We start from the raw sequence: 13186 nt of genomic DNA on the forward strand, positions 1-13186 counted from the left end.
TTTACAGATATTACTACTGAAAAAAAAAGAAAGAAATTCAAAAAGCCCAACAAAACATTTAGAGTTGGGTCCTTTTTTTGGAGTGTCAGTCGGGTTACCCTGAAGAAATGATGGACACCATTTGAAATCAAAATTCTAACAGATAAATGGGTGAGTTGGGAGAATATAAGATATGTATTAGCGGTGTGATGTAAAACTGATTTTCTTCAACGATATTAAGATTGGTAACTTACAATACGTGACTGGAATATAAAACAAGTTATGCAAACAATCTATGCAAAACATGGTACAAATGCAAGAAAAAATGTTACTTATACGAATACGTTCAACAATCATTTAGTCAATATTAGTAAGAAAAGAGACCGATCATTAAAAATAGTAGTAAGAAATTAAGAAGACTTATAACCCAGGAAATGAAATATAAACGAAGAATATGAATAAACAGCAAGAATTTTATACTTTACACTGCCAAATTTGCTGCAATCAAAAGGCCTAATGATAATAATTGACAAGAATTCATCATTTGAAGAAAAATCTAAAAAAAAATCCCCCAAAACTAAAAACAATCATAACTTTTCATAATTCTGAACTTAAAATTTACAGGAACTTTAAAGAATGAGAGAGATCTCTAAAAACATCTTAGTTTGAATCCAGGATAAACACAATATAAAATACAGTTCTGTTAAAAGAAGACATGGATTCTTGCTGAAATTTAATCCTTGAATTCTTCAAGCTTAGCTGCAATTTTCTTCAAATCAAAATCTTCTGAATTGCTGAAAACCGAAGTATGTTACATAGACAATGAAAACATGCTGTTAGGATATGAAAGGTGATGTACCAGATTCCACGTTTGGGGCATGCGTATGTGACGACCCATTCTCTAAAGGGGCGCTACCATTCTGAAGGGGCGTTTCCACGCGCCGTTTCTGCACCCGGGCATAAAGACCTTCCTCCACCGGTAGTTCGTTCTTGAATTCGGTGACGTTGAAATTTTGAAATCTTATTCCACCAGGTGGCAGCCCGTTTTCCTTCAGGTCTGTCGATAATGAAAGATGCTCTTTGTTAGCGTGAGGCTGTAGTGTAAACTACATATAGCTGATTGCTATCGTTTTTGTTTTCTTTTTCTTATACTTTCTTTCAGCTTATAGAACATGAGGATTATAAAACATGAGGATTATAAAACATGAGGATTATAAAACATCAGGATTATACTAAGTTTGACGAGCTCACAAACACACACACTTTTCTTTTTTGTATAACGACCTACAAAAGCAACCGATCCATTCCCCAAGAGATGAGGATCAGTTACTGCAACAAAATCTCTGATACCACTGGAACTCGATCCAAATTAGAAATGAAACATTTCACTACATTTAATTCTGTGCACATAAATCCATTATTCTGTTTTCTGAGGTGATTATGGTGCCAATGTTAAGTTCTCTTTATCTCAAAGTAACTGTTTTGAGCAAAGTTCAGCTAAGTTTCAGATTGCATGCAATAAACTGGAATATTTGAAAATCTGATCAATATTTGTCCACTTCTAAAATGGATGAAAACTACAGGGAGCTGCTAGCCTCGAGGCTTCCTTTGATTCAACCCCTAATTCATTATGGAGGCTAAATGAGTAGAAATGCTAGGGGCATCAAGTGATTTCTATGGGGTTTTTTTTTTTCAAGAAATCTTGCTGTATTACACTCAGGAAAACTAAGTGTATGCCACACCTGTTTTCCATTATGTTAGAGAAACAAAACATCAAAGCACTACAAAATAAACCTTTTTATGTATACAGACTAAACTGAGTACATGTACAAGTGTAAACTGTGATTAGAAACATCAACTGACCAATGACACGCTTTGTTGTATACTGACATGACACTTTCATTCAATCAATCAACATCACCCTTATATAGGCCACTCACTCATGCATATTATGTTTATTATGTTCAGGATTATAATTTTTTTTCTTTCTCCAAAGCAGTCACTACATACCTTCAAGAGTGTTGTTGTCCAAAAGGGCATTGAAATTTTCGTACGAGTCCCAACGAATCAAAGCGTCTCCTACTTCGTCTACAGGCACAGTCACATCTGATTTAAAACCAGTCACTGGAAACAGGAAATCCGAGATCAAATACATATGTATGTCAGAACATATCACCCTATGCCACAAGTTATTCAGTGAGATAGAACAAGCTTCAATGGCATCATATTAAATCTATATATTCCAAAAGACGTTTGGGGGCCTCAGATGGTTAGCGCGCTAGCGCAGCGTTATGACCCAGGAGTCTCTCACCAATGCGGTTGCTGTGAGTTCAAGTCCAGCTCATGCTGGCTTCCTTTCCGGCTGTATGTGGGAAGGTCTGCCAGCAACCTGTGGATGGTCGTGGGTTTCCCCCAAGGTGCCATTTTATATGTGAAATATTCTTGAGTACAGCGTAAAACACCAATCAAATAAATAAATAAATAAATCCAAAAGACATTCAAAAACAATCATCCATGAGCTGCATCTTTTTCCTTCCAGCCATAAATCTGACACAAAAATACTTCCGACTTGTACCAGATAAATGAAAATTCTTGACAAATGACACATGATGCCTTTGACATGTCATATATAGACACCAATCCACCTATATTTACATCTAGCATATACATGTATAACTGCAACAACGACAGAGGTACAGTTCGCATTAAATCACATTCAAAAGTCATCAGGAAATGTTATCAGGATCGGTAAGGCCATTCACCTGAAAACTGACCTATTTATTTATTTGGTTGGTGTTTTATTATTTATACATCAGAGAAATCTAAATATTTCCTTCACCGATAAAAATGATATCTTCACTAGTTAGATATCAGTTTTGTTATTACATTTTGCTATTACACTGCTGGAGACCTTGACCCATGACATCATGCATCCCAAGGCCGTGCACTTCCGCGCAATATATAGTTCGCCAAAAAAAGAGGTAGAAATTCTCCACAGGCTTAATTTACGTAAATACTTATATTGCATTAGCATTAAACAGCTTTGTAGAATGTATAATTACTTATAAACAGCATTTAAAACTGTAAAAAGGTTTTGTGAGTGCGGACGTGAACGAAATTGCAGTGTGTATGAATAGAATCAGAACGAGGCACATTGCTTATTTTTTTCACGGATGCAACAGATTAACTGATACGCATTTATATACAAGTAGAGAAAATATCAGGATATAAATAATAAACAGAATATTGCTAAGTGACGGTCGAATACCATAAAAACCATGTTCTCGTGAAAGGTAGAAATGATAACCCACTTGACGCTTTGCGTCTCATGGGCTATCACTTACACCTCTCACTCGAACAATATATATGGTATTCAACCTTCACTGTGCAATATCCTCTATTTACGCCATACTCAAAAATACTTCACTTATACGACGGCGGCCAACATTATGGTTGGAAGGAAACTGGGCCGAGCCCTTGGGAAACCCATAACCATCCGCAGGTTGCTGACAGACCTTCCCACGGACATGCCCATGATCTGCCTAAGATATAATACTTACGCTTGTCGTGGCTTAGTGATCCTTCCCTGGGAGAGAACACAAGTTCTACTTTACCATTCTCCGGGAAGCGAGGATCTGAAATACAAAAAATGACAAACCGCACAGTCATAAAATAATGCTCTCCAAAAATCTACACTATAATAATGTGTAGTGGGAGAAATAAAATTTGACTGATCAGAATTTTTGGAATTTGACGTTTTATCATCTGTATATAAATTCCAACACTGCCTGCTAAGAATTGGGATTATCTCATTATTGATAGAAGGAAATAATGAGGTACCAGTAGTGCTTCTTTGTCATTTGTTCATTTGATTGTTCAAGAATTTTTCCCTAACAGGACAACAGTCACGTTTATTGGAAGATAAACTGGCGTGCTTACGGCAAACCACTGCATTTCACCAGATACCGTAAAAAAACTTCCTGACTTAATGCCTCAGCTAAACCAGCGAGATCTGTATTCAATCATGCGCGCTTCTTGGTCAAGGGCCAGACTTTCACAGAGAGTCAAGGGCCAGACAGTCACAGTAAGCCATGGGCCAGACAGTCACAGTGAGCCAAGGGCCAGACAGTCACAGCGAGTCAAGGGCCAGACAGTCACAGCGAGTCAGCGCTTTCATTGGTCAAGGGCCTGACAGTCACAGCGAGTCAAGGGCCAGACAGTCACAGCGAGTCAAGGGCCAGACAGTCACAGCAAGTCAGCACTTTCATTGGTCAAGGGCCTGACAGTCACAGCGAGTCAAGGGCCAGACAGTCACGACAAGTCAAGGGCCAGACAGTCACAACAAGTCAGGGCTTTAACCATCTAAGTCAGCACAGCTCTGATTGGGGTTTAGACCTCTGTGGACTTGCACCTACCAATGCTGCCGTCATCTAGTTCAGACTTGCTGAATATGAGGCTGTAGTCCGAGATGGCACAGGTATGGAACTGCGCCCGCCACATGACCTCACGCTGACCTGAGCGGATCTTCTTGTGGTAGCACTTAATGAGGATGTCTCCCCGCAGGGGGATTCCCGGCTGGATGGAAATACAGATCTTCTGCATGTTGTCCGTCACATTGCTGAAATTCATAGCAGCAAACCTTATACAAGGATATATTTATGAATACAATACAATAACACACACTGAGTTCTACATGTTATAAAGTGAAAAACAGAGTTACTTCTTGAGGGTTCCAAATGGCTACATGTGTGCTAATTATGACTGTTTTGAATGAATTTTTCTTTGTTTTATTCACAACAAAGAGCGGCTGTAACTATTTATGTAAAGTAGACTTCAGATCAATGCTAAATTTTTAATTAGCTCAAATTGTGTTCCAGGTTAAATTTAACAAAAAATATAGATATATATATATTGGACAAGAAACTGATAATTAATAGTTATAACATGTTGCTCTGTATTTTTGCAAAAATGTTCATGAGAAACAAGGAATCAGTTAACAGTGGCCTTACTGACATTGTAATCACAATGACGTTTACTTACTAAACTCCAGATGTAAACACTGGCTGCATGGCCTGGTAGATCTTGATGAATGGACGACAGCCCCCCTTTGTGTCAAAGTTGGGAACCCCATGGATGAGGATATGGTGAAGGTAGAGGGCGTTGCTGTTGATCTTAATTGCCCCAGAGAGTAGGCCAGCAAAGTAGTGCACATATCTGCAGATCATAAATTAAAAAGAAAATTTCTAAAAATTCATTAAATACGCTTTGGCACTCAGGACACAACCATGGATTTGAGTGAGGTGAGTGAGTACTTGGGGTTTAATGTCGTGCTCAACAATTTTTCAGTCATATGACGATGAAGGAATCCTTAGGGTGTACGTAATGTGTCTCCTTGTTGCAAGACGGATTTCCACTACTCTTTTATCTAGAGCTGCTTCACTGAGGCACCTTACCCAAGGTAAGTAAGCCACTCCGCCCGAGTCATTATACTGATACAGGTCAACCAGTCATTGCACTATCCCCTTCACACTGAACGCCAAGTGAGGAAGCAACAACTTCCTCTTTTAAAGTCTTAGGTGCGATTCAACCCAGGATTGATCCTAGATCTGCCGCTCCCGAAGCGGAACATGGATTTGAACTTGTGACTCAACTTGTGGAAGATGACACCAGCTAGATAATACAGACTATGACACAAGTTTTGAAAATTCAGTCAAAACATTTCATAAAATTAAACTTTTCACAGCAATGAGAACATTTACATGTAGCTGAGAATAATTTTGAACTTGTGAGAACCCTTATATCTGCTAGATACTAGCGCAAAAACATATCAGCACTTAGTAGATAAAAACTTTCTCAAGACATTTAAAAATGGCTTTTGTCTCCAAAACAACTTCACTTAAAGAAAAACTGAAAACTTTGACAGGGTATTAAAACTTTTGGACTTGTATGAATCTCTGTGTATGTAAATGCAATTCATGTTATCAAGGAAAATCACCAAGTGGTAAATTGTATACTTAAAGTGGGCACCTGTATGAGAGAACATGTGTAAATGTCAAACAACGAGGTCATTGTAACCACATGGAGACTGCGTTGTTTGTCAACCACAGCTACAAGGACAACAAACCTCCACACCAACATGTGTGCTCAATTACACTGAACAAGGCGTGGAGGATACAACCGCCCTGTATAGGCTTGAAGGGTGAAACCCTTTAGCTACCAGCTTGGCAGGAATGTCACGAAATGTTGATTACAGCAGTGTAATTCTAGCTTGTAGTTTACATTATGACTATGTAGATCTTAATTTCCAGCTGCAAAGTGAAACAATCAGAATTCTGTCTGCCTGAATGACCTCATCAGTGTTTACTGATACCCACTATGGGGTGTGAGTGACTAAGAGAAAGTCGGTGAAATCTCTGACTGAGCTCACCGACGCAATTGAAGGAGAAATACTATCAGGCATTTTCCCTCCTACAAGTGATCATGTGGGAATAGAATAACAACCTGTGTGGTGTTCACAACAGCCACACCAGAAAAACAAACACTTTTTTTTTCACCTAGTAATACCTTGGATTTAGGGCAGGGAAAATACACTAATGAGAGTAATCTTACAAACAAGTCCAAATCATCAGTTCATCAGTCCTTTAACATGAATGAACAAGACCTTAGGATTTCACTGGAAAATTTTAAAAACATACTTGGCCAGTCAGTTCAGTTTAGTTAACCTTTATAACTAGAGAAAATGAAGTGTGTGTAACATGTAATTCAGTTGTATATCACGGCTCTGTTTATCAAAATCCCAGCATGTATGTTTTACATCATGTCTTATTTTGTTTGGAAGCTGAAAGCACTGACATACACCTATAATGATTCATTTTATTCATTGCCTTTTACAGTATACATACATGTACACTTTTGATCCAATAAGTTGCTGATATTTCCATTCACACTGACTGAAGAACACAATCTTAAACCATGTTTGCAGGGAAACTTTTAAAGAAACCCATGTGAAGTACGGTTAACGTTATCATATAATTGTGCATGCAAATGGAGTAGTGCATTTGAACCTCCAGCATAGGAGACATCTTACCTCCTCTGAGAGGGCTGGGTCAACGAGGCCAGCTTATCATCATAGAAACGCTTCATCGCAAATCTGTCCAGAGCCTGGTCAGCGCTGCATAAGGTATGATTTCAGGAATTTTACACCATATGTATAGTATTTTCTTGAATTTTACACGAACATCTTATCGACTTAATTAAATTGAAATGTACATATATAATGTGCAATTTATTCATATACACTTCCATAAACTATTTTATCATTGACTTCAATTTACGAATAATTAAGGCACAACCAGAGTTGTGTATGTTCACAGGTTTATATATATATATATATATATATATATATATATATATATATATATCAATTCTTTCACTACTTACATTAAATGTTTAGTAATAACAGGTACAGGTATGAACTTTATTAATATCAGACTTTTCACAAAAGGGTCACCAGAGCTGCAGTTAAAGGAGCAATTTTCATCAAGGACACACCCATCAATAAAAAAAAGACATCAAGGTGAGATAATTACCTGGCACAGATATTGCAATAGTGCATGAAGGAGGCAAGGATCACTCCCGTTCTCCCCTGGGTGCCTTTACAGTGAATAACAACCACATGGTTGATGTCAGAGTTTAGCCAGGAATCCATCGATTTACAGATACTACACACGCGTTCCAGGGGCGGAGCCAACTGTGTCGGCCAACCAAAGTCCAGGACCTGCGGGTTCATCTTGTGCAGATCATCTCGTCTTTCCGATAAATTTACAATCTGAAGATGAAGAAATACAAGTGTTTCTTTGAAAGATTTTTACAAGATTTTCACCCTGCTTCTTGTATCAAGTTTTTACAGTCACAACTTTTTGTTTTTGAGTTTTGTTGCGTTACCCATTTTTTGTCAAGTTCAACAACAATGTTGCTTTAAGCTCTAAGGCTGAACATGACGCACCGAGGCCCTTTTTAGCACCCTTCTGCAACAAAAGCAAATTTCTTTTTTTTGAAATATCTTACACAAAAGTCCTGATGTTCTCACTATCTCCAAAGTATTATCTGCTCTCAAACAAACACAAGCCCCACCAAGTGGCGGCTTGCATGAGTTATAGCCCCTTTATTCTAAGAACTTACCAAGTAATTGTCTCCATGTTTTGTTTTCAGCATTTTGTTGACTTCCTTGAGATGAAATTTGTAGGTGGCCTCTTGCCCATCGGCTGGGAATGACATCGCTGTGAACAAATCAAACAACAATTTAACAACAAATCAGATAGTACATTTCACTGCCACCATATTAACAGGATTTTTTGGACTTATTATCGTCGCTTTTTGAATGACTTGTACAGAAGAAGATGCTCTGTGGCAAGGGGAAATAACTCTCTGACTGGTTATCAGCAGGAAATTGTTGGCTTGAATTGAAGTTCCTCTTAAGTACATGCACAGTACCTGTCTGTAAGGATGTCCACCTCGCAGCGGCAATGAGGTACATGGATGTCCGCTAGAAGGTCAACTTTACAACTGCTGAGAGGTACATGAATGTTTGTTCTACCTCACAACTGCTGAGAGGTACATGACTGTTTGTTCTACCTCATAACTGCTGAGAGGTACGTGAATGTTTGTTCTACCTCACAATTGCTGAGAGGTACATAACTGTTTGTTCTACCTCATAACTGCTGAGAGGTACGTGAATGTTTGTTCTACCTCACAACTGCTGAGAGGTACATGACTGTTTGTTCTACCTCACAACTGCTGAGAGGTACTTGACTGTTTGTTCTACCTCACAATTGCTGAGAGGTACAAGAATGTTTGTTCTACCTCACAACTGCTGAGAGGTACTTGACTGTTTGTTCTACCTCACAATTGCTGAGAGGTACAAGAATGTTTGTTCTACCTCACAATTGCTGAGAGGTACAAGAATGTTTGTTCTACCTCATAACTGCTGAGAGGTACGTGAATGTTTGTTCTACCTCACAACTGCTGAGAGGTACATGACTGTTTGTTCTACCTCATAACTGCTGAGAGGTACGTGAATGTTTGTTCTACCTCACAACTGCTGAGAGGTACATGACTGTTTGTTCTACCTCACAACTGCTGAGAGGTACTTGACTGTTTGTTCTACCTCACAATTGCTGAGAGGTACAAGAATGTTTGTTCTACCTCACAACTGCTGAGAGGTACATGACTGTTTGTTCTACCTCACAATTGCTGAGAGGTACATGAATGTTTGTTCTCCTTCACAACTGCTAAGAGGTACATGAATGTTTGTTCTCCTTCACAACTGCTCAGAGGTACATGAATGTTTGTTCGGACATCTACCTCACAGCTGATGAGAGGTACACAAAGGCAATGAGACACACTGATTTAAAGCTGCGGCTGAACGAGAGGGTTCTAGATTAAAGCACAAGACTGTCCTAGTCAGGCACTGACTAACTGATAGCACCTAGAGTGAAAATTTAGCTCAAAAAGCCAGAGAGGGTCTCTTTAATTTTTAAATTTAATATCATGTTTTAAAAAAGGTTATTTCCTTTAATTTAACTTAAATTAATCAAAAACAGTAAATCTTAGCCTCACCAATGATGCGTTCTGTAATGTATGTGACACTGAGGCCATCATGGTCGTCCTCTGCCCCCCTGAAACAACCAATCAGAAAATCAGTTGAGTACATCATTCACATACATAGATACCGATATACAGACACTGTCAGATAGGACATTATGTAATAACCTACATGCACTTAGAACAAGCCAAGTAAATGTTAACAAGAGCAGTTAGTTGTTGTCAGCAAAGACTTATCATCCCTGGAAGTCAGGCATATTGAAAAAAAAAAAAAAAAAACAAGAAATGTTTAACTGTAATCTGTGCAATCTTCACTTTGTTTTACAACTTCTGCAGTATTTAAAATGATTTTAACACCAATATTTTTGATGACTACTAGCTCAAACATTAAAAATTCAAATGACAGTTTAAAAGCTGTTAAGTTTATAAATAAAAACTGAAATGCACTGAATCTCACCTCATTATTTTTTGCTTTAAGTTGTTCATGATGCCTCTGTTTCCTTGTTGAGGATGCTGAAATAAAGATTACAACGGTACATATACTGGACCCCTTCCTTGAACTGATCATGTGATAGGACATGAGTATGTGAACTTAAAGGAAAAGGCCACTAAAAATCAAAGTGGGCATCACTAAATAGACCACAGAAAACTATGCATAAATATACTTTCATTTATTTTTTGTCAATTTGGTTAAAAGAGTTAAAGGTGCTAAAATATTTAAATGCTAAGGAAGGCTTTATGGACCATAATATCAGAGGTTGGGAACTCTGACGTCACAGGAAGTTTGCCCAACTCTAATCACCACACTGAATGTTGGAGTAACTCTTTTTCACCCATGAGTAAAAGATTACTGAAATAATGTTCCCAAAAATTCCTTTCCATCTGGCGAACACCAGGAAAACAAGGTGATGTTGTGTCAGAGTTCCTAGATACCGTCAGTACGGCTCATAAAGCCGAGTGTAATATTCAAATATTTGAATTCCTTTCAACACTCTTAAAAAAAATCTAAAAAAAATACATGAAAGTATTTCTTATACATAGTTAGATGTCCGTATGGTGAACTTTACTTCATTTTAGCTTTCTTTAACTTTAAACAAACTGTGATGTCAGTGCCTACAAAGCTACACCATGCCTACAAAGAAGACAATTCAGCTCATGGGAATCCCATGAGTGTACCACACACACAACTTGTTACTTAGAGCAAAGAAACAGCACATCGCACACCACAAAGGTGGCAAATGCACGCATGTCTCAAAACTTTCGCCCGTTTTTTAAGTCTTCTACATGACTGGAGTCAGGATTGGCACCCAGATATATGGCTTACGAGACAGACGCTCTATCTACTACACCACTGGCAGTTCTCCAAGTAAAAGCGGCAGCTAAAGGAGGGACAGACAGTCTGGGTCAGCTATCTCCCAGTTTAGGAAGTACATGTAGCTAAGCTCATTATTACTATACCACTGATTTGCATACATACTTGAATACATCTAAGCACGTAAGTCATACATACTTACTGGCTGAACTACATGTTTATTTATTTATTTGTTTATTTGATTGGTGGTTTACGCTGTACTCAAGAATATATCACTTATATGAGGGCAGTCAGTATTATGGTGGGTGGAAACCGGGCAGAGCCCTGGAGAAACCAACGACCATCCGCAGGTTGTTGGCAGACCTTCCTACGTACGGCCGGAGAGGAAGCCAGCATGAGCTGGACTTTAACTCACAGCGACCGTATTGGTGAGACTGCTGGGTCATCACCCTGCGCTAGCGCGCTAACCAACTGAGCCACAGAGGCCCCCAGATGTAGGTAACCTGTATAGGCTCTCAATGTACTTCTGGCAAAACTGAATAACCTTCACTGATTACATGTACATAACAAATTTGTCTGCATGTGGGAAGGTCTGTCAGCAAACCTGAGGACGGTCGTGAGTTTCCCCCAGGATCTACTCAGTTTCCCCGCTGTATAAGTGAAATATTCTTGAGTAAGGCATAAAACACTAATCAAGTAAATAAAATAAAATAAACAAAAAGTTTGTCATACTGTATTTCACTGAAACTCTTGATTGAACACAAGAAAATTTAGCAATACCTGGCTGTACAAATGAGTAAAAACAACCTGTATTCCCATGAAGGAAACTACAAGTAAACCTGTTCATGTAAATTATTTCAGGCCTGTGACAAAATTCTACTGTAGAGTTTACTCACAGTTCTTGACAAGGGTTGACGGATCAGAGGCTCATTGTTCTGAAAATACACAAAAAGCACTGAATTTGAAAATCATGATTTTTATCACTTTGTGTCACATTACAGCTGTCAGGGACATGGATGGAATTAACTATACCGAATCAGAGCAAAACCTGCAGGTACCAGAAACTACACCAGATGTGCAGCAATCTGTCATGTAATGTTGAAATACACCAGTTGATCTCATACAACAGCGGCCAGCACTATGGTGGAAGTAACCCAGGCAAAGCATTGGGGAAACTCACGACCATCGTGAGTTGACCTTCCCAAGTAAGGCCGGAGAGGAAACCCGCTGGACTTGAACTCACAGCCACCAAATTGGCGAGAGGCTCCTGTGTCATTGTACTGCTAGAGCATGCTAACTAGTGGGCCACGCAGGCCCCTTCACAAGATGGTTTGCGATACATGTGAACATACCATGAGGAAACAGAACTGAAACATATGGATGATAATACAGTATATAACCTGTGACTGAAATATGTGTAAGCACAACACTTCAACAAACACCAATAATAAAGTCATTTTGTATACATGTATACATTAAACATTTTGCATACACGTTCGTATCTATATCAATCAATGAGCGATTATGTCTGTGGACATAGTTTGTTTTACTGAAGTATAAACAGCATTAATAAACACATCAGTGATGAAATACATAATGCTGGACTCACAAAATGAAAATCATGAACAATTGTTCACAAGTGTGACAATTTTGAGGATAATTAACTATTGAATATGCTGATGACATGACATCATGACATTTAGACTGATCATGAATAAGCACATAGAAAATCTGGTCAATACCTTCACATTTTCAACATCACACGAGCACGCACATCCCAGGATGCCACATTTGAGTCGTACCATGATTGGAAAAACTTAAAATTTACACTTGCTATGTGAATAACAAGCAGTCTTGGTCAAGAGGGCAATAAAGCCAGTGTTTCTCTCGAAAACAAACAAAAACAAAATTCCAGGCACCAAAGCGACATTGGCAGTAACGATGGTCAAGAAAACTTTAGTGGACCCCTAGACTCTAACCATTCGTCTCCAGGCAATCTCGGACGAGTGACTCTAACCGAGGAGGAGTTACCGTGGCAAAACATGCCGGTTAACTTGATTAGGCAGCCCACAATATACCCATGAGACCTATTATATGTCAGTCTGAAGCCGTGGCAGTCCCAGAAAAACTGACGTGTAATTAACCCAATAGGCCCAAAAACAATTACTTCCTTAAAATCAACCAGGCTCTGTGTTAATATGAGAGCTCTTGGGTTACTTGTAAATTTACATTAGGTTTGCTGTCCGTTAAACCATACTCTCGGATGATAGACTTTCCCATAATCGGGTTATA

General features: G+C 38.7%; 1 protein-coding gene across 12 annotated transcripts in view; it reads right to left on the bottom strand.

Moving 5' to 3' along the window:
• Window positions 1-13186, bottom strand: part of LOC135464639 (tensin-3-like) — a 185125-nt gene that overhangs the window by 30998 nt on the left and 140941 nt on the right. For 11 of the 12 annotated variants that reach the window (XM_064742105.1, XM_064742104.1, XM_064742106.1 and 8 more), the window contains 11 exons: window positions 11791-11829; window positions 10040-10095; window positions 9598-9656; window positions 8161-8258; window positions 7569-7807; window positions 7067-7150; window positions 5020-5193; window positions 4395-4597; window positions 3540-3614; window positions 1990-2103; window positions 839-1036 (listed from right to left, as the gene is read on the bottom strand). In XM_064742105.1, coding sequence (XP_064598175.1) covers window positions 839-1036; window positions 1990-2103; window positions 3540-3614; window positions 4395-4597; window positions 5020-5193; window positions 7067-7150; window positions 7569-7807; window positions 8161-8258; window positions 9598-9656; window positions 10040-10095; window positions 11791-11829 — 1339 coding nt within the window. The remainder of the gene's footprint in view (window positions 1-838; window positions 1037-1989; window positions 2104-3539; window positions 3615-4394; window positions 4598-5019; window positions 5194-7066; window positions 7151-7568; window positions 7808-8160; window positions 8259-9597; window positions 9657-10039; window positions 10096-11790; window positions 11830-13186) is intronic. The other variant, XM_064742099.1, reaches the window with a different exon arrangement.

The sequence above is a fragment of the Liolophura sinensis genome, chromosome 4 (assembly GCF_032854445.1).
Source record: "Liolophura sinensis isolate JHLJ2023 chromosome 4, CUHK_Ljap_v2, whole genome shotgun sequence".
Lineage (NCBI taxonomy): Eukaryota > Metazoa > Mollusca > Polyplacophora > Chitonida > Chitonidae > Liolophura > Liolophura sinensis.